Genomic DNA, 22,250 nt, shown 5'->3' on the forward strand with positions numbered 1-22,250 from the left:
TTTGCGATGGCTAAGACATCAGAGCCTTGGTCTGCTCGTCAGCAGCGGCAGCTCTCCTTTATATCAGAGTTCACTACTGACATCCGGCACGTGGCAGGGAAGCATAACCATGTTGCGGATTGCCTCTCCCGCTCGGTGGCAAGTGCTGTGCACTTAGGAGTGGATTATGCTCGGTTAGCAGCAGATCAGCGGGTTGATCCAGAGGTGCAGGCATATAGGACCGCAGTCACCAGTCTGCAGCTGGCTGATGTTCCCTTCCTTGACTGTGGTGCCACCCTCCTGTGTGATATCTCGACTGGTCTGGCTAGGCCTATCGTGCCGGCTGGTTGGCGTCGTCACATTTTCGAGGTGGTGCACGGGCTTTCACACCCGGGAGGACGAGCGTCTCTGCGTCTGCTGGCCGCCAAGTTTGTCTGGCATGGGCTGCGGAAGGATGTCCGTAGTTGGGCCGCCTCCTGTGTTCCGTGTCAGCGTGCTAAGGTGCACCAACATACCAAGGCACCGTTGGCGCCTTTTGTGGTGCCTGAGCGCCGTTTTGACCATGTTCATGTGGACCTGGTCGGGCCTCTTCCCCCTTCCTTGGGCTTTACTCACTTGCTAACGGTGGTGGACAGGTCTACTCGGTGGCCAGAGGCCATACCTTTGTCATCCACCACCACGACAGACGTGGCCAGGGCTTTCATCGGTGGTTGGGTGTCCCGTTTCGGGGTTCCATCTGATGTGTCTTCGGACCGTGGAACCCAGTTCACCTCTGAGCTCTGGGCTGCGGTGGCCCAGGTTTTGGGGGTTTCCCTCCATCATACCACAGCCTACCATCCGCAGGCCAATGGGCTGTGCGAGCGTTTTCACCGCTCCCTGAAAGCCGCTCTTCGGGCCAGCCTCAGGGACGGCGGCTGGGTGGACAGGCTTCCCTGGGTTTTGTTGGGCCTCCGGACCGCTCTCAAGTCAGACCTGCAATCCTCGTCGGCCGAGTTAGTCTACGGGCAGACTCTGCGTGTGCCAGGGGATTTCCTGCCCACCACCACGGCCCCTTGGTGCGCTGAACGTCAGCGTTCCGCTCTGCGGGACTTGGCTGGGGCTTTCGTTCCAGTACCCACGACTCAACATGGGGTGCCCCAGTCACATGTTCCGGAGGATTTGGCCGGGGCCGCATATGTCTTTGTCCGCCATGATGCTCATCGGGGTCCGCTGCGGCCGCCCTATGATGGGCCCTTCCGTGTCCTACAATCAGGTGACAAGTTTTTCACACTGGACATTAGAGGCAAGCCGGACCGGGTTTCGGTGGACCGTCTGAAACCTGCTCATTTGGACGTGGACACCCCTGCAGCCCCCACCCCTGCTGTTGTGCGTGTGCGGGGGCCTGCTCCGGCGACGGCTGGGCACCCAGCCTCCCAGCCTATTGTGACTCGTTCCGGTCGGGTAGCCCGACCTCCCCGCAAGTTGGACTTGTCCGTGTTTGTGAATTCTGGGGGGGCGTGTGTAGGGGCTCCTACTATTTAGACAGAATTCATTGTCTTACCTTATGCTCATGCGTGCAGGGTGTGCGAGTTGGTGACGCATGCCCAAGGAGTGAGCGCGGGTTCTCTCTGCTGGTTTTAGGCACGATTTAATAAACACAGAGTTTTTGGCGCTCAGCCTGTCTTGACTGCCTCTTTCCTTTTTGCTGCTGCACCGCAGCTCTACAACGTAATACTTTATGACACAACATTTACATTTGCTAACATATATGGCCCCAACACAGATGATCCATCTTTCTTTCACAACTTCTTTTCTCTACTAAGTAACTCAACAAACATTATAATTGCAGTAGATTTTAACACAGTAATAGATTCAACAATCGATCGCTCACACACTTCAGCTACTTCACGCACCTGGCACTCCACTGAAATAATAAAACAATACATGATAGATTATGGACTTAGTGATAGCTGGAGGAATCAAAACCCATCAACTAAAGAATATTCACATTTCTCCTTTGTTCATAAATCTAGTTCTCAATTCACTAATTCACTTAGTCCGAAAATTTTACATAATACAATACATCCAATAATAATTAGTGATCATGCCCCTGTATCTTTGACCATTAATATGCAGTCCTCACCTATGAATTCTAATATATGGCGCCTTAATATTTAATTACTCAATGATCCCGACTTTAATACCTTAATTAGAAATGAATGGATATCTTTCATGGAAATAAATGACTCTCCAGAAATCTCGGCTTCAGTGTTATGGGAAACAGGCAAAACAGTGATCAGAGGTAAAATCATTTCATATTCATCATATAAAAAGAAGCAGCAACAGAATTTAGAAAATGACCTAGAACGGAAACTCAAATCCCTAACAGAGTCATATTCAAACAATTCCCAAGAAAACGTCCTGAAAGAAATTAATAATATTAAAGCACAGCTAGAAGAAATATTACATAAAAGAACCCAATTCTTAATTAAACAACTTAAGTATGAACAATTTGAATATAGTAACAAAATAAGCAGATATCTCGCAAACCAATTACAGTTTAAAAAGAGAAGGCAAGAATTACGGCAATAATAGATTCAACAGGGAAAATAACACAAGATCCTTCTGAAATTAACAATGTTTTCAGAATTTTTTATGAAAAACTTTACACTTCTGATCTTAATCCCAATTTAATAGAAACAGTCTTTTTTAGAAAAAATAGCTCTACCCTCACTATCCCGAGAAATATCAAATACAATCGATTCTCCGCTATCTCTAGATGAACTTAAAAAAGCACTCCATCAAATGCCAAATAACAAATCACCCGGCCCTGATGGATTTCCACCTGAGTTCTATAAACATTTTTGGGATATTCTTTCACCATTATTTTATAGAGTAGTAACAGAGATCAAGAATACTTCATTAATCCCCACATATATGAATACAGCAGGAATATCATTAATTCTAAAACCCAACAAAGATCCAACCAACCCCTCTAGCTATCGCCCTCTTTCACTAATCAATTCAGACCTAAAAATCATCACAAAAGCTCTAGCCATAAGAATTGAAACAGTAACTCCAATGCTAATACATCTGGATCAGACAGAATTCATAAAGAATACACATTCATCTGACAATATGAAAAGAATTTAAATTAATCAGCCTTTCACAACAGCGGACTTCCAAAATTGTTATCTTGTCACTAGATGCTGAAAAGGCATTTGACAGAGTTAATTGGCTATTCTTATTCAGCACATTACAGAAATTTGGCTTTGGGGAATCATTTATACATTGGATTAAAATATTATACACCTCACCCAAAGCTACAATAAACACAAATGGGATGACCTCAAAAAGCTTTACACTTTACCAGGGAACTAGACAAGGATGTCCACTTTCACCATCTTTATTTGCCATCTTTATTGAACCTCTTGCAGCTGCGATAAGACAAAATGATAAAATCATAGGAATTCAAACAATAAACTCTGAACATAAAATTAGCTTGTACGCAGATGATATATTATTATATCTACAGAACCCACAACTCTCTTTACAAGAAACTTTGACTGTAATTAAAAACTTCTCTACTCTATCTAATTATTCAATAAACTGGTGCAAATCAACTATACTTTCATTACAAAACAATGCTTGGGATCCATCAGCTCACAAATTTTCCTTACCATTCCATATTGGTAATATTAAGTACTTGGGTATCAATATTTCCCCAAGATTAACAGATCTGTTTGACCTCAACTACAAACCACTACTAAAATCGATTGAAGATGAGAATCAACGTTGGACCAATCTCCCTCTAAACCTCATTGGTCAAATTGCTAGTATAAAAATGAAAGTTTTGCCCCGTGTCATGTATTTATTCTCAATGTTCCCCGTTACTCCGATAAGTGGTTCAAATCTCTTGACAGCAGTGTTACACAATTTTACTGGAAAAACAAAAAAAGTAAAATCAAACTCTCAACATTGCAGAAGAGGAAACCTGAGGGCAGCCTAGAAGCACCTTGTCATGATCGCGGGGCAAGTGAGCCAGAAAGCAGGCGATCGGAGCCAGGAAGCAGGGTAAAATCGGGGATTTATTAAAGAAAGACAGGACCAGGGAAACACGACAGCGAATCTGGGACTAATGATTAATCTGGGAAGACTAACTCAGACAGGGACTAAATACAAAAGACAAGCTAAGGGTAATGAGCCACAGGTGAGAACAATCAGGGATGAACACGAGGTAATGAGGTGGGCGTGGCACACATTAGGATCGGACGAAGCGGATCGTGACACACCTAATTTTTTATTTTATTTTATAGCTAGACAGTTACAGTATATAGTTAAATACACTCGACAATAGCTCTCCAGTTATGCATGGATAGAACTCGAACAATCACAATTTCAGAATATCTCAGTTGCAGATATATTATTTTTAAATATATCTATCAAACAATTAGAATGCTTTAAAAAAAAAAACAGTAATCTCAACAACCTTATTAGCCTGGTGGAAAGCAAACAAAATTACTAAAGCATCACTCATACCTTGTAAATACACACCAATCTGGCACAATCCTGAGTTTAAAGCTGGTAACAGCACTCTGTACTTTTCTAAATGGCATGAAAAAGGAATTACCCATCTTCACCACCTTTTTAGCAATAACCGTCTCTTAACCTTTTCCAAATTAACGCAGAAATATGAACTAGAAGGCCAACAATTTTTTTACTACGAACAATTAAAAGCTATTATCAAATCTAAGATTAACATATGTAATAACTCTCTTCACCCCTCAAAATTAGCTACCGAAATCCTTAACCTACATCATTCGAAAGGATTAATCAGTAAACTTTATAGACTTTTGGCCAACTCAGATGATTTATTAACGGTACAAATAACAAAGTGGGAGAACGATTTAGACATCTCTACCGACACTAACTTCTGGATACAAATATTTAATAACATTTTCTCATCTACCACCAAAACAAACCTCATATAGAACACATATAACTCAGCATAAAATGTACAAAATGGGCTTTGCTGACACCGACATCTGCTCTGTGTCCCAGTAGTAGTATAGACGATTACTTCCATGCTATGTGGACTTGCCAACCAGTTCATACAGTCATAGGATCCCATTATCTCCATCTCTATGCTTGCTTGGTGACACAACACAGATCGATCTCCCTAGTAATTATAAAAACCCTTTATTAATCTCTTTAATTACAGCCAAGAAGCTAAGAAAACTATTCTACTCAACTGGAAATCTAAATCCTCATTAAGCACCAAATTATGGAAAAATCTTCCCTGGGAATATATTTCTTTTGAAAAACAAACTGCATTAAGCCAGAAAAATACACACACTTTTATAGAAACCTGGAAATCATTTATAGAAGCACTTCAACCATAATAGAACTCTTTAAGCCTACACGGAACACATCCACTCACACTCCAAAACCACATTGACTGAATAACATAATAGTGAATACTTCCCCTACTCTTTATGTCTGCCCGTACGTGTATATAAATATATATACCTTTGTTTCCCCCCCCCCCATCATTCACTATGGTTTAGTTTACTGTATTACTACTGCTATTATCATCATGAACTTGGCTGAACTCTCATTACTATATTTACTCATGAAGTAGCAGCCACCATTTTTTAATTTTTTTTGCTCTTTTATTTCGCCCTTTCCTTGTATCTTTTCTGCATGTTTATTAATATGTGTAGTAATGTTTATTTATATATACATATCTTTTTTTTATTATTATCTACTTGGTATTCCAATACTGAATACTTCACTGCTGTCACGCCCAGCTCCGTCCGATCCTCGTGTGTACCACGCCCACCTCGTTACCTCGTGTTAATCCCTGATTGTACTCACCTGTTGCCTGTTCCTTTTGCCTAGTCTTGTGTATTTAGTCCGTGTCTCAATCGTCCAGATCCCCCAGATCTGTCATTGTAGTGTTGTAATGTTCATGAAAGTCTGCCCTTGTGTGCCTATTAAACCCCGATTACCCGCGTCACCGGCTCTGCTCGCCTGCTTTCCTGCTTGCCTGCTCCATGCATAATAACAACTGCCTCCTCCCTTTCTTCTTTGTTACCTTCACCGTGCAAACATCTTGTGATAACTGGTCATATATCTTATTATTACTATTATAAAAATTACTATTGTATACTATTATCATAACCATTAACCTTTTTTTTTTTCTCCTCCTCATCACTTCAAATCACTATAGGTGGCATTGCACATATATATATTCTGCATTGAATATACATAATTCTTCTGTTCTACATTCCCTCCTTCTTTCCCCCTTTTCTATCAATGTTGACTTCACCAGCCTCATTACCCCAGTACTTCAAGAAAATCCTATTATTCTACTACCCCCCCTCCTTTTGCCCTCTGCAGCTGGGGGGTTGGGTCATTATGTGCACTGGGGATGGGTCTCCAGGTTGGACTGGGGTGGTGGCTCCCTGGTGGCCGCTCTTCCGCCCAATGACTACTCCTACTTTGGGCTGGACCATCTGGCACGACCTGCTTCTTTTAATGCACCACATTAGATCAGTGCTCTCTCTCACTCAAAAAAACAAGGGAAGGAAAAAAAAAGGGAGGGGAAAAAAAAAAAGACAAGGAAACTACACAGCTCCATTCTAGAATAGGGGTTGCGGATCATGTTAGGTATGGTCTGCCAGGGGCCGGGTGGTGGTGAGTGGGGCGCTGTCCTGGGGGCTGCCATGTCTTCTCCCTCTGATGCGCTCATGGTGCACTGTGGACCCAACCTGCCCGGTTCAACCAATAGCAATCTTGACCCCATCTATCCTCCTTTTGCTCCTGCCTCTCCTCTCTTCCATCTCCACCCCCCAATATATCCTCCCCAAGACTCAATATACACAATATATCTGTCCCCGTGACAGAATGACGAGTCTCCCCCACACGCTCAGCGCTGCCAGGGAGGATCTCACCCTAGACGAAGAGGTAACTTGGTGGACCAACATGCTGGAACTTCAGGAGGATCCAGTGGCCCACCCGCTAGTGGAGAGATGTTGGGTGCTCCTGAGAAAGAGGTACGACATTGGTGAGGAGCAGCTGCGCGTAAAGGTGGGAGAACACCTTACGCGGCTGAGGGAGAGAGCGGCAGTCTGGCTGTCCCTCCTGGGGTACACCTCCTGGGAGCCGCCCCCCGACTCACCCCCAACCTCCATCCCGATTGCAAGCAAGCCGGAAAGGGCTCCAGCCTCGATCACACTGTGAAGAACGTCTCTTCAGTGGCGCAACACTGAGCGTAACGCTCTCCCTAAAAAGGAGAGGCGAAGGGGAAAGGGAAAGAAAACCGACTCAACGCTCTTCCTGGGAACGTGCTCCCTTCTCCCCGCCTGGGAAGACGCCACGGATGCCGCCCTTAAAGGGGTAGTCCCAGGCGTATCTATGCCGGACCTGCTTGCTCCAGACCTGGCTGCTCCGGACCTGTCAGCAGCACCGGCTGCTGCTGCCGCCTCTCTGCCAGCAGCACCGCCTGCTGCTGCTGTTGCCGCCGCTTTGCCAGCGGCACCGCCTGTCCTGCCTGACCCGCCTGCGGTCCCTGCAGCTGCCGCTGCTCTGCCTGTGGTCCCTGCAGCTGCCGCCGCTCTGCCTGCAGCACTTCCCGAGGTGGCCGCGGATGCGCCCCCTGCTGGCCGCGTGATGGCGGCGCACGCCGAGGCGCCCCCTGCTGGCCGCGTGATGGTGGTGCCCGCTGCAGTTCTGCCCGAGGTCCTGGCTTCGCCTCCGCCTGCAGCTGAGGACACCGCTCTGCCCGCGGCGCCCCCTGCTGGCCGCACGCCCAAAGCGCCCTCCGAGGTGCCCCCTGCTGGCCACATGACTGAGGTGCCTGCCGAGGCGCCCCCTACTGGCCGCACGCATGAGGCGCCTGCCGAGGCGCCCCCTGCTGGCCACGTGATGGCGGTGCCCGCCGAGGCGCCCCCTGCTGGCCGCACGCCCGCGGCCCTGCCTGAGGCCGCCGCTCTGTCCGCGGCCCTGCCTGAGGCCGCCGCTCTGCCCGTCCAGCCCGGCTCTCCCGTCCTGCCCGTCCAGCTGCGGCCACGCCCGCGGCTCCGGCTGCCCCACCTGCGGCCACGCCGGTTGCCTCTTTAGAGGTCCTGACTCCTGTCCGCCCTGCACTGACCTCCCTCATGACTCCTTCTCCCTTGCCCCACCGTGACCGACGCCCCTCGGGACCCCGCCTTTCAGTGTCCCGCAAGGGACGGGGACACAGGCGTCGGGCTCGGGTCCCGCCCGCCCTGCCCCCTGGCTCGCCCGTTCGGCCCCTGGCTGTGGCTAGGTGGCTGCCTGCGGGTCCTCCGGCTCGGGGTCGGCGGTCTCCGCCGGGTCCCCCCCTGGTTCCTCGGTGCCGGTCCTCGGTCCTGCCTCCGGCTCCGTCTCGGCTGCCTCCGGGCCTTCCTGCTCCGGCTTGGCGTCGGACGGCGCCTTCCTGCCCCTCCTGCCTGCCTGCACCGGTGTTCCCTCCTGCTTCCTCTGTGTCCCCTCCGTCACTCCCTCGTCCCGTTCCCTTGGCCCCTGGGTGGTTCCTTCCTGCTCCCTCCTCCCTCTCGCCTGCGGCCCCTCCGGCCGCTGCCCGTCACCCATCTGGGTTTCTTCGGGCTCCCTTTCTTCCTCCTCCCTTTGCCTTTCTCCCTCCTGTCTCTCCTCCTCCTGTGGGTCCTGTGTTCACTCCTGGCCCCTTCGTGTCGCCTGTGGGTGTTCCTGTTGTGTCTCCCTTCTCTGTCTGCCTGTCTGCCTTTCCTGTTCTTTGTCGTGTCCTATCTTTCTTTTCGTCCTTGTTCCTGTTCTGTGTCTCTGTCTTGTCTTTGTTAATGGTTTTTGGTTTTGTCTTCCGGGTCCCCGGTCTCGTCTCGTCCGTCGCCTCCTCTCGGGCGCACCCAGTGTGCGCGCCTTTGGGGGGGGGTTATGTCACGCCCCGCTCCGTCTGCTCCTGATGTGTGCAACGCCCATCTCGTTACCTTGTGTTCCTCCCTGATTGTTCTCACCTGTGGCTCGTTACCCGTAGCTTGTCTTTTGTATTTAGTCCTCGTCTGAGTCAGTCTTTAATGTTTGCTGTCGTGATTCCCCGGTCCTGTTACCTTGAATAAATCCCCGTTTTGCCCTACTTCCTGACTCCGTTTCCCTGCTTCCCGGATTGCCTTCTTTTCGCCATTATTATGATTATTATTATGTCCTTATTTGTTTGTTTATTGACTCTTTGTTGATTTTACTCACAATCATTTGCTTTATGACATGACCCTTACCTTTGCATATAGGTGTGCATATGGTAAATACACTAGATTTAATTATATTTTATATTTAGTAATTCTCTTACTGTGGTTACTTGTGTGAATGTTTCTCTCTCACTATTTTTGCCGTCCCCTTCACTGTCTCCCACTGCTATGACTTACCCTGTTTCTGTGTTTGGTTGCATAATTAAAAAAAAAAAAAAAAACATGATCCAGAAGCACTGACGTCTTCTCTGGGCCAAAGCTCATTTAAAATGGACTGTGGCTAAGTGGAAAACTGTTCTGTGGTCAGACAAATCTAAATTTGAAATTCTTTTGGGAAACCAGGGATGCCGTATCATCCAGACTAAAGAGGAGAAGGACCACCTAGCTTGTTATGGGCATTCAGTTCAAAAGCCAGCATGTATGGGGGTGCATTTGTACATATGGCATGGGCAGCTTGCATATCTGGAAAGGCACCATCAATGCTGAAAGGTATATCCAGGTTCTAGAGAAACATATGATGCCATCCAGACAACATCTCTTTCAGGGAAGACCTTCCATTTTCCAACATGACAATGCCAAACCACACACTGCATCAATTACAACATAATGGATTCGTAGAAGAAGGGTCCGGGTACTGAACTATCCTGCCAGTGGTCCAGATCTTTCACTCATTGAGAACATTTGGCGCATCATAAAATGAAAATTACGACACAGAAGACCTAGGACAGTGGAGCAACTAGAATCCTGTATCTGACAAGAATGGGACAACATTCCTCATCCAAAACTCGAGCGACTGATCTCCTCAGTCCCCAGACGTTTACAGACTGTTGTTAAAAGAAGAGGGGATGCCACCCAGTGGTAAACATGGCCTTGTCCCAACTTTTTTGAGACGTGTTGCTGCCATGACATTCAAAATGACCTTATCTTTTCCTTAAAATGATACATTTTCTCAGATTAAACATTTGATGTGTTTTCTATGTTTTGTTATGAATAAAATATGGCTTTATGCGATTTCCATATCATTACATTCTGTTTTTGTTTACAATTTGCATAACGTCCCAACTTCATTGGAATTGGGGTTGTATATTCATAGCCAGTGTATGTTCGCTGGCCAACAAAATGGATGAGATGAAACTTAGGCTATCTTCCCAGAAGAAGCTGGAAACTGCCGTCTCCTAATGTTTACGCAGACCGGGCTAAGCAGCAACATATATTCTCCTTATACTTCAGCACAGACCCTTTTATCTGCCCAAGGAGTTCATGGCCGTCACCATTGCTGCTGTTTCCATCCCCCCAGATGCTAATGCTAATACAGCACTTAAGCAGCTACAGCGTGCCATCAGCAATTAACAGACTAAGCATCCAGACGATGCCTGTATTATAGGCGGTGATTTCATCCATACCAACCTCAGAACTGTATTACCTAAATTCCCACAGCATGTATCCTGCACCACTAGGGGACAAAAAATACTGGACCACCTTTACATGACTCATATAAGGCTACTCCCTGCCCCCACCTTGGGCAGTCCGGCACGACAGGAGTCTCAGTGCCCGTACTTCCAAGCTCAGGAACAGCTTCTTCTCTCAAGCTGTTAACCTCCTGAATTGTCTACTCGCTGAAGAGTGAGTTCTTCTCATTCACCTCAATTACGCACCCACCCCCACGAGAACCATCAATTGCCATCTGCACTATTTTACATGCACCTTATGTCTACTATGTTTACCATGCACTGCTCAGCTCCATTTCACTACTTCTGTCAGACACTACCTCATCTACAGTATGGAGACATGCTGATATGTATATCTATTTGTATTTCTTAATATGCGTATCTGTATCTAGCCTGCATGTTTATGTATGTCTGGATAGCTTATGTATAATGCATGTAATGTACGTCTAATTTATGTATAATGTACATATGTCCAATCTATGTACATTCCCCCCCCTCCACCTCCCCTGTCCCCCTACGTCTCGCATGTTCTGGTGAAGCCGCAATTCCCTTTTCATTTACACATGTGCCCGCACATTGCATTAATGACAATAAAAAATTGAACTGAATTGAATAATTTTTCATTATAATAATTGTATATTATTACTCATTGCGCAAGTTGCACTTTTGTATATACCCATTTTGCATTTGCGCTCAATTATTACTGTACAGTACTGTTTGTACACCACAGAATTTTACACATGGCTGCCGTCGCATCATCCAGGTGCTACACTGTGGTGGTGGTTGAAGTGGCTCACCATTGTTACTGTAAAGTACTTTTGGTGTCTTGAAAGGCATGATATTAATGTAAAATTTATTGATTCAAAGCTAACTTTGCTGCAGTACTGGAGTTAAGGTTTAAATCCGAACCCGCTTTCAGGAATATGTCAGTATCAATCCGCAAATCCCTAAACACATGTTCAGGCAGGAATACCAGGAGGGTATTCCCAAATTCAAAGGAACTCAGAAACACGGATGTGAATGTGGATGTGAATCCTCCCATAACATATTCAGACCAGTGAAACTGCTTCCAGTGGAGTCATTAGTTATCATTCTGCCTGGTGTCCCTATACTTAGGAAGTTAATCTGGAAGGAGGAGATATGAACATCCCAAGCAGCTAATGCAGAGCTGCCAGATTGTATTAGTCAGGGTTCTTACACCTTTTCCAACTTCAAATTCCAGCACTTTTCAAGCACTTTCAAGGTGCATTTTTATGCTTTTCCAGCACCTAACAACCGCGGTAAATTACGTTTATATATGCTGTATGTACTTTTTCACATTTAAATCCATTGTGCTATTAAAAAAAACACAATATGACATTTCAACTTAAATTGTTGAATACTTTCGCGTGAATTACACGATCAATAACAAATTGGCAAGGAAGTGCCCTTTAGACTGTTATCGTGCATTCCATTTGCCCTAGGAACTCGGATTCCGAGTTTCGAAGCCGGAAGTGATGACATGCGCGCTCCCATTTCTCGGAGATCCGAGTATCTCGGATAACGCAGAGGATCCCGAGTTCAGAATCGAAGATGGCTGCGCCCTTTATCAACAGAAGGGAAAGTTGTAGCTTTATCCTGTTTAAGCACTACTTCTCATTTGTGGCTCATTAAATCGGTCGCACACACTATATCGTCCAATTTATGTGTGGACGTGTTGCTACGGAGTTTTATACGTGAAGCACCGCGCGTAATGTGTTATCAAGTGATATTGGTAACAATGGCTACCAATTAACCATTCTAGAATTGGATTTCATGATTAGTCGGATTATTTGTCGGATTTAAGGTAGTTCGGGCTAATTGTAAGTGAACGAAGATAAAGGCCATTTAAACTGAGGTAGCTTAAATCCGACAAGTTGTCCGGCTAAGCAAAAATCTTGCTTTTTCCATATGGATCCATGGTATTGCTACTATATCCGACTCGGTTTTCCCGAGTATTTAGCGGATGTGACGTAATATCGGAATCCGAAAATCGGATCCCGAGGCAAATGGAATGCACGATTACACCACTATAGCCACAAGCGCGGACTCGAGCGGAGTTATTTTCGTTACGTGCAAAATGCATTTTTAGCTAAAAGGAAAACTACTCCGTAAGATAACGAATTATTATGAAAGCAATGCAATTTCAAATTCAAGCAGGTTCAAGCACATTGTCCAAAATCCAAGCACTTTTCTAACCTTGAAAACACTATATTAAAAATCAAGCATTTTCCAGGATTTCCAGCACCCGTACGAACCCTGATTAGTTATCATTCCAGTCCACCCAATATATGGCTTGTTTTATGTTAAAATTATAAGTATTTTGTCAAATGATGAATTTTCAAAGAATTTTGGAATAAAAAAAATAAAATTCATGAGATGTAACAGAACTGGCAGGAATTGAGTTTTAGATCAATTAGCATACATTAGTTTTAAACACTGGGGTCCACACATATCTGTACAGTGCAGTGAGAGCTGATTACAGGAGTGATTCAGCTCTCATAACTGACAGTTGGCTGATATGACACAAGAAGGTGCTCATGCAGCAGCTACCTAAAATAAAAGGATGCATTACTGGATGAATTCTTGTAAAACAGAGAATGGTTTGATTTGTGTAACTTTGAAATAAAATGCTTTATAATATTAAAGTATTAGTCCATGCATGGACGGCTTGCATTCAGAATAAGATGATTTACTGACTGATCCATTATGTGGAGTGTCAGAAAGGACTGTCCTTAGTATTTAATTTACAGTACGGAATACCCAGTAATACTGACCTGAGTACCTCCAGCTTACAGCGTGTAAAACCCAGTAATGCTGACTGTGGCATCTCCCTTTTAATCTTTGGATGCTGTTTCTCTGTTAAATCCGGCACCTCATTGTCACTCAGGTCCAGCTCTCTCACATGTGGGTTTGAACTGAGAGCAGAGGCCAGTGCTATACAGGATTCCCAACTCAATTTACAGCTGTTCAGTCTGGAAAAGGAAACATGATTTTAAGCAAAGCAAAAGCACAACTTGCATTTCAAAATGAATTACAGTGTGCAGTCTTTTGTGCCTCTTGGTGATTTGAGAAGATATGAGAGGTGAGATAGTACATGTTTACTGTAATCATTTGATCACTGACAATCAGTGGATCTTACCTCAAATCTTTGTATTAATTAATTACCAGGAAAAAACTTTGACAGCCCATAACTGGCAGGGATTAAGTCTGCCTGCTAGTTTTCACAGAAACAGCAGAGTGAATCACTTTCCTCCAACCAATGTGCATTTAGGCTTCTTGGGTATGAAAAATTACCTGTTGCGTGTGTCAGTGTGTGCCCTGTGACTGACTGGCATCCCACCCAGGGTGTCACCCTACCTCCCACTCTGTACAGCACGGCATAGGGATCCAGGCTCCCTGTCCAAGATAAGCAGTTGGAAGAAGGACAGATGGATGGGTATAAAATGCATATTCTGTACTCACTTCAGTATCTCCAGTTTACAGCTGGGATCCTCCAGCACAGCAGAGAGCAGCTTCGCTCCCAAGTCTCCTGGGTGATTGTAGCTCAGATCCAGCTCTCTCAGGTGTGAGGGGTTTGACCTCAGAGCTGAAGTCAGGGAAGAACAGCCTTCTTCTGTGAATGTGCAACCTGCCAGCCTGCCAAAATGAAATTAGAAAGGAAATCACAACATTGTTTTCTACTACTCTCTTCTCGATAATAGCTATATAATTTATCCTGTGTGACAGCCGAATAGAGGGCGTAGAATGGAGTCTTCCATGTGCTGGTTTGGAAAACACTGGCAGCAGGTGAATATGTGTAGACAAGATATCTAAAGTTTACACTCCCCTATTCTACCTATGGACTATGAAGCCCCTGAAGAGACCTGTGCAAAAAATGAAAATAAACATATACTTTCACATGCGCATGAGATGCTTTGGCAAGCGCACGCAAAAGTAGGATCATTTTGGTGCTCATGCAGCAATTACCCAAATTAAACTAATATTATAACCGCACCTAAGTAAATGTGATTTATGAAAATGAAATTGTGATCTGTGAAACTGTGAAGGGTCCAGCCCATGCACTGACGCTAGCAAGTAATTTAACAATAATAAGTCAGAATAATAATGCACAATGTTCTCATTTCTGAAAAATAAGGATATGAAAAATAAATTCAAATTTACACCTGCTTAGTGGGAATGAAATGTTGTGAGTGCAGCAGTTCCCTTGTGTGACTTGCCTTGCAATCATTAATAAAAACAGTATAATCAGAATCAGAATCAGAATCAGAAAAACTTTATTTATCCCGGAGGAAATTGCTCATGTTACTACAGACGGTCACACATAGACACAGGACAAGAACATAAAAGAAAAGAATATCAGATATAAGAATAAGAACTAAAAATAAAGTTATGAGAGACTCTGCGCTATGTACACCATGATATATACAGAAGCAGAAATACAATATATATAAATAGAATAAATACTGTTAAGTGGTAATTTACACAGGTAAATTACCAGATGAACATTGCACATCCGAATAGCAGCAGGTTTCTTGCCCAGGCTAAGGTATGGTATGTAAGGTAGGTATGGTGTGTGGCGGGATGGAGTTTATTTATTTATTTTAGCGTCTGAGGCTGGGTGTGAGATCATTTTATCGAGTTATATAGTCTGATGGCCGTAGGTAGGAAAGATCTTCTGTAGCGTTCAGTGGAGCACTTAAAGCTAGTCAGCCTGTAGCTAAAAGTGCTTCTCTGATCAGCCACCACATTGTGGAGCGGGTGATCAGCATTGTCCATGATAGACTGAAGTCGGAACAATATCCTCCGTTCAGCCACCATTTCCAAGCTGTCAAGTTCCTCACCCACTACAGAAGCCGCTTTCCTAATAAGTTTGTTCAGCCTCTTGGCCTCTGCCACTTTCATGCTGCCACCCCAGCTTGCTACAGAGAAGAAAATGGCGCTGGCCACCACAGCCTCATAAAACATCCGCAGCATGGTGTTGCAGACTCTAAAAGACCTGAGTCTCCTTAGGAAGTACATCCTACTTTGACCCTTCTTATAGGTAGCCAGTGAATGCTTTGACCAGTCCAGCTTATTGTCCAGGTGGACGCCGAGGTACTTGTAGTCCTGAACGATCTCCACATCCACCCCCTTAATGGACAGGGGAGTAGCAGGAGACCGTAATCTTTTTAAGTCAACCACCAGTTCCTTGGTCTTGTTGATGTTGAGTTGCAGTTGGTTCAGCTCACACCATTCCACAAACCTGTCCACCGCCTTCTTGTATTCCGAGTCGTCTCCATTCCTGATGCATCCAACTATAGCTGAGTCATCTGAGAATTTCTGCAGATGGCAGCCCTCCGTGTTGTATTTGAAGTCGGATGTATACATGGTGAAGAGAAACGGTGACAGAACTGTTCCCTGAGGAGCTCCAGTGCTACACATTACAGTGTCTGAGACACAGCCCTGCAGCCTCACGTATTGTGGCCTTCCTGTTAGATAGTCCATAATCCATGAGACTAAGGGGGATGGAACCTGCATAGCAGACAACTTACTCCCCAGTCGGGCAGGCTGAATGGTGTTAAAGGCACTGGTGAAATCAAAGAATGTGATCCTTAGGGATCCTCCAGGTTTCTCCAAGTGGCTGTAGGCACGGTGCAGCAGGTAAATAATGGCATCATCCACTCCAACCTTTGTCCGATAAGCAAACTGAAGTGGATCTAGTGCTGGTAGAACTACTGGGTGGAGTGAGACGAGGACCAGTTTCTCAAAGACTTTCATGCAGTGAGAAGTGAGTGCAACTGGCCTGTAGTCTGATGGGGCACAGGGTCGTGCCTTTTTTGGGACAGGGACTAGACATGATGTCTTCCACAGCACCGGAACCTTCATGATATTTAGGCTTAACTTGAAGATCTTGTGCAGAACTCCGCATAGCTGGGAGGCACAGGACTTCAGAACCTGTGGGTTTATGCCATCCGGGCCCGGCGCCTTTTTAGGGTGAAGTCTGGATAATTGTCTCATCACTTGATCCTTAGTGATGATGATGCTTGTTCCCTGGGTGTTAGTGTTTTCATCCTCAGAAGAAGTGGTGGAGACCCTTCCAGGTGCTACAGTGGGAGGTGAAGATGAATAGGATGGGGGGCAGCATATTGGTGATGTACTGCTGAGGCTGGACACAGGGGCATTGGGTGCTGCGAGGGTCATGCTGGAGATGGAGGGGCCGTTGGGCTGAGGCCCATTGTTGAACCTGTTAAAAAACTGGTTAAACTCATTGGCCCTCTCAGCATCACCATCAGTCACCTGTCTGCTGGACTTTAAGATAATGTTAAAGTTTTGACACATTTCATGCTTAGACAATTTGTATTCTCCATCAGCTGCATTATGGGTTGAGGCACAAAATGTATGTGAAGGTCTTAAAATATTTTAGGCCTAAATAAAAGAGACCTAAACAGGAGCTTAACTCAAAGTAAATAAACTCCACATGTGGCTTATCCTTCAGCCCTTCCCCTAGACTCTCCTGTTTTGTGTGTACATGTTGGGGGGCAGTCAAGTTGTACTATCAAATACCAATAGTCTGTGATTTAATTTGCGTTCCAATACTAGTTTAGTATTTCACCTGTCATATAGGACTGACCTCAGTATTTCCAGTGTACAGTGTGGATTCTCCAGTTCCGCAAAGAGCAGCTTCACTCCAGAATCCTGCAGGTCATTGTCACCCAGGTCCAGCTCTCTCAGGTATGAGGAGTTTGATCTGAGAGTTAAAGCCAACGCTTCACAGTATGTTTCTTTGAGATTGCAGCTGTTCAGTCTGACAAAGAAAACATTTTAAGACAGTTACATACACAATCTACCGATAACAGTACTGACACAAAACAAAAAGACAAGCATTTGTTTTTAGAATAATAAGCAGCACAGCTTACATTTCAAAATGAATAATAGTGTGCAGTGCATCCTGGGAATTGTCTGCACACACCAGATGAGTCACATGACCTGATACCAAGCATTTACACCTTGTTGCTCTATTTTCAGCAGACAATAAGCCATAACACAGGTCACACCACTCAATACCTATAGTGTATACCTTTGGCAGGGCCTTCATTCCTGCTGCGGTCCGGACAAACAACTCTCCCCTTGGCTGAACCACCCAGACAGCCAGTCATATACCTGCAGACTGTAACTTTTTCACAATCCATTGTCTTTATGGATTTATATATTTTTTTCAAGATGGTGGCGCATTGTACGCAGCAGCTTTTACGACTACCATTACTCTGCAATGTTTACCTTGTTTTCTTTGTTCTGTTATTTTAAAGTTTATTTGCAAGCTCAGTCAATAGAAAGTTCTTCTACAGGCAACAGGAACTTTTAAATCTCAGATTATATCGAATGATGAATTTTCAGAGAATTTTGCTATAAACGTCACGAACACAACAGAACTGGCAAGAATTGAGTTTTAGATCAATTAGCATACATTAGTTTTAAACACTGGGGTCCACACAGATCTGTACAGTGCAGTGAGAGCTGATTACAGGAGTGATTCAGCTCTCATAACTGACAGTTGGCTGATATGACACAAGAAGGTGCTCATGCAGCAGCTACCTAAAATAAAAGGATGCATTACTGGATGCATTCTTGTAAAACAGAGAATGTTTGATTTGTGTAACTTTGAAATAAAATGCTTTATAATATTAAAGTATTAGTCCATGCATGGACGGCTTGCATTCAGAATAAGCTGATTTACTGACTGAGCCATTATGTGGAGTGTCAGAAAGGACTATCCTTAGTATTTAATTTACAGTACGGAATACCCAGTAATACTGACCTGAGTACCTCCAGCTTACAGCGTGTAAAACCCAGTAATGCTGACTGTGGCATCTCCCTTTTAATCTTTGGATGCTGTTTCTTTGTTAAATCCGGCACCTCATTGTCACTCAGGTCCAGCTCTCTCACATGTGGGTTTGAACTGAGAGCAGAGGCCAGTGCTATACAGGATTCCCAACTCAATTTACAGCTGTTCAGTCTGGAAAAGGAAACATGATTTTAAGCATAGCAAAAGCACAACTTGCATTTCAAAATGAATTCCAGTGTGCAGTGTTCTGTGCCTCTTGGTGATTTGAGATGATATGAGAGGTGAGATAGTAAATGTTTACTGTAATCATTTGATCGCTGACTGAATCAGTGGATCTGACCTCAAATCCTTGTATTAATTAATTACCAGGAAAAAACTTTCACAGCCCATAACTGGCAGGGATTAAGTCTGCCTGCTGGTTTTCACAGAAGCAGGAGAGTGAATCACTTTCCTCTCACGAATGTGCACTTAGGCTTCTTGGGTATGATAAATTACCTGTTGTGTGTGTCAGTGTGTGCCCTGTGACTGACTGGCATCCCACCCAGGGTGTCACCCTACCTCCCACTCTGTACAGCACGGCATAGGGATCCAGGCTCCCTGTCCAGGATAAGCAGTTGGAAGAAGGACAGATGGATGGATGTAAAATGCATATTCTGTACTCACTTCAGTATCTCCAGTTTACAGCTGGGATCCTCCAGTACAGCAGAGAGCAGCTTCACTCCCAAGTCTCCTGGGTGATTGTAGCTCAGATCCAGCTCTCTCAGGTGTGAGGGGTTTGACCTCAGAGCTGAAGTCAGGGATGAACAGCCTTCTTCTGTGAATGTGCAACCTGCCAGCCTGCCAAAATGAAATTAGAAAGGAAATCACAACATTGTTTTCTACTACTCTCTTCTCGATAGTATCTATACAATTTATCCTGTGTGACAGCCGAATAGAGGGCGTAGAATGGAGTCTTCCATGTGCTGGTTTGGAAAACACTGGCAGCAGGTGAATATGCGTAGACAGGATGTCTAAAGTTTACACTCCCCTATTCTACCTATGGACCAAGAAGCCCCTGAAGAGACCAGTGCAAAAAATGAAAATAAACATACTTTTACGTGCGCACGAGATGCTTTGGCAAGCGCACGCAAAAGAAAGATCATTTTGGTGCTCATGCAGCAGTTACCCAAATTAAACTAATATTATAACCCCACCTAAGTAAATGTGATTTATGAAAATGAAATTGTGATCTATGAAACTGTGAAGGGTCCAGCCCATGCACTGACGCTAGCAAGTAATTTAAGAATAATAAGTGAGAATAATAATGCACAATGTCCTCATTTCAGAAAAAGAAAAAGATATGAAAAATAAGTTCAAATTTACACCTGCTTAGTGGGAATGAAATGTTGTGAGTGCAGCAGTTCCCTTGTGTGACTTGCCTTGCAATCGTTAATAAAAAACACTGTATAATGTTTTGACACAGTTCATGCTTAGACAATTTGTATTCTCCATTAGTGTTGTAGTCAAGACCGCCTAAACCGAGACCAAGACATTGCCGAGACCGGAATGTATCAAGACCAAGACACTGCTGAGACTTGAGGGTACCAAGATCAAGACCAAGTCCAAGACCAAGACCAAGACACACTAAGGCGAGACCAAAACCAAGACTGGTCGAGACCAAGACCAAGTCCAAGACCGAAAACAGACTAGGGATAGAATCAACATCACATTACTCAGATCAACTGTAGAGGAAAATGGCATTGCTGTAAAGTGTCATTACTCGTTAAATCAAATTCATGTTGTCCATATGTCCATATGTCTCTCATTTAAAATCTCCCAGATTTGTCATAGTTACGAGGCCTGATGGAAAATAATATTCTCAGCAATGCTCTCCTATAACCATTTTATCAGACCTCGTCAAGGGAAAGAGATGGGATGTACCAGAAAGATGTTCATATTAAGTACCAGGGAGAGAGGCCTCGGGTAAGCTATGAATACGGCTATGTGATGATCCTCTGCTTTGAATTGAAGAGAATGAGCCTCCAGATTGACTTGCACCTCCAAGACCGTGCTTTCTAATGAATGTGAAATACCTAATTTAATTGAATTATAACTATGCTATTAGTGCTGGGAGACAAAAACGATCTCGATTTTTTATCGATAAAAAATAAGGACGATCACGATGATACACACATAAACTGACTATAAAACTCGATCAACCAAATTTACTCCGTTTTACAGAATGCGCTGAGACAGACAACTCGTTGGCCTATCGAGCAGAGGTTTACTGAACGCCAGCACAACAGCCAATCACCGACGACGTTGTAATTTTGCCCATCCCCCCTTAAAGAGGCAATGGGTGCGTTCGACTGCAGCTGACGCAACGTGGAGTGTGATCTGTCGGCGGCTGCAGGGGTGGAGTATAAACTGACTGCAGCCAAGTCGGACAACATCTACTGCTCGTAGTCTGTGAGACTATGTCTTTATGATAGGTATGTCTGATTGTTATGTCTTTCTGATAGGTATGTCTTTCTGATCGGTATGTCTGATGGATATGTCTCATCGGTATGTCTTTCTGATGGGCATGTCTCATGGGTATGTGTTTCTGATAGGTATGTGTTTCTGATTGGTATATCTTTCTGATAGGTATGTCTCATTGGTATGTCTTTCTGATGGGTATGTCTCATTGGTATGTCTTTCTGATGGGTACACACATTGGTATGTCTTTCTGATGGGTATGTCTGATTGTTATGTCTTTCTGATAGGTATGTCTTTCTAATGGGCATGTCTGTTTGATAGGTATGTCTTTCTGATGGGTATGTCTGATGGGTATGTCTTTCTGATGGGCATGTCACATGGGTATGTCCTTCTGATGTGTATGTCTGATGTGTACGTCTTTCTGATCGGTATGTCTGATGGGTATGTCTGTCTGATGGGTATGTCTGATTGTTATGTCTTCATTGGTATGTCTTTCTGATGGGTATGTCTTTCTGATACATATGTCTTTCTGATAGGTGTGTCTGTCTGATTGGTATGTCTTTCTGATGGGCATGTCTCATGGGTATGTCTTTCTGATAGGTATGTCTGATGGATATGTCTTTCTGATCGGTATGTCTTTCTGATGGGCATGTTTGATCGGTATGTCTGATGGGTATGTCTGACGATTAAACAAATAAAGCAGCACAACATTACAGTAACTAACAATAAATAAACCACTAACTTATGTGTACTGTTAGAGCATTTATGTAATTTATTTAAACTTTATTTTACCAGTAAATTAACTGAAACCAGTTCTCACTGCTTTATGTGCTTTTCGGGAGAAATAGCAGATAACGCATTGGAACTTCCTGGGATACAAACGTCATGCGTGTGACTAAAATCTTCAGCCAATAAGGGCAAAGTTGTGTCGTCATAGAGGCGGTTCCAGTTTGTGCTGCACGGTCTGTCTAAAGTCGTCTTGCTCTTGCGAGGATTTTGTACTATGTGACATGGTGACGCGTGGTGACGTTTTGGAACATTTCTTTGCCGACTTCGCTATCATGCGATGTGTATGAAGTGTGTGGACTGTGAAGCACTGTGTCCATTGAGAAAATGTATACAATGTAACGTTTTTAAAGTAGATGCATCTGACTGGTTGCATTTGAATTGAGGCGCGTAATGAATAATGATACTGTTCTGTGAGGATGTGCTTTTTTCTCTTTTTTTCCCCATCCCATCGAGACCGCTATGTCCAAGACCAAGACAAGACCGAGACCAAATATGGACGAGACCAAGACA

General features: G+C 44.4%; 1 protein-coding gene across 1 annotated transcript in view; it reads right to left on the bottom strand.

Moving 5' to 3' along the window:
* LOC111841726 (uncharacterized) overlaps positions 1 to 22,250 on the bottom strand; it is a 218,586-nt gene that overhangs the window by 85,370 nt on the left and 110,966 nt on the right. The window contains exons 29-33 of the mRNA XM_072702643.1: positions 19,158 to 19,331; positions 18,468 to 18,665; positions 17,283 to 17,456; positions 14,135 to 14,308; positions 13,447 to 13,644 (exon numbers count right to left, since the gene is read on the bottom strand). Coding sequence (XP_072558744.1) covers positions 13,447 to 13,644; positions 14,135 to 14,308; positions 17,283 to 17,456; positions 18,468 to 18,665; positions 19,158 to 19,331 — 918 coding nt within the window. The remainder of the gene's footprint in view (positions 1 to 13,446; positions 13,645 to 14,134; positions 14,309 to 17,282; positions 17,457 to 18,467; positions 18,666 to 19,157; positions 19,332 to 22,250) is intronic.

Source organism: Paramormyrops kingsleyae, chromosome 19, assembly GCF_048594095.1.
Source record: "Paramormyrops kingsleyae isolate MSU_618 chromosome 19, PKINGS_0.4, whole genome shotgun sequence".
NCBI classification, from domain to species: Eukaryota; Metazoa; Chordata; class Actinopteri; order Osteoglossiformes; family Mormyridae; genus Paramormyrops; species Paramormyrops kingsleyae.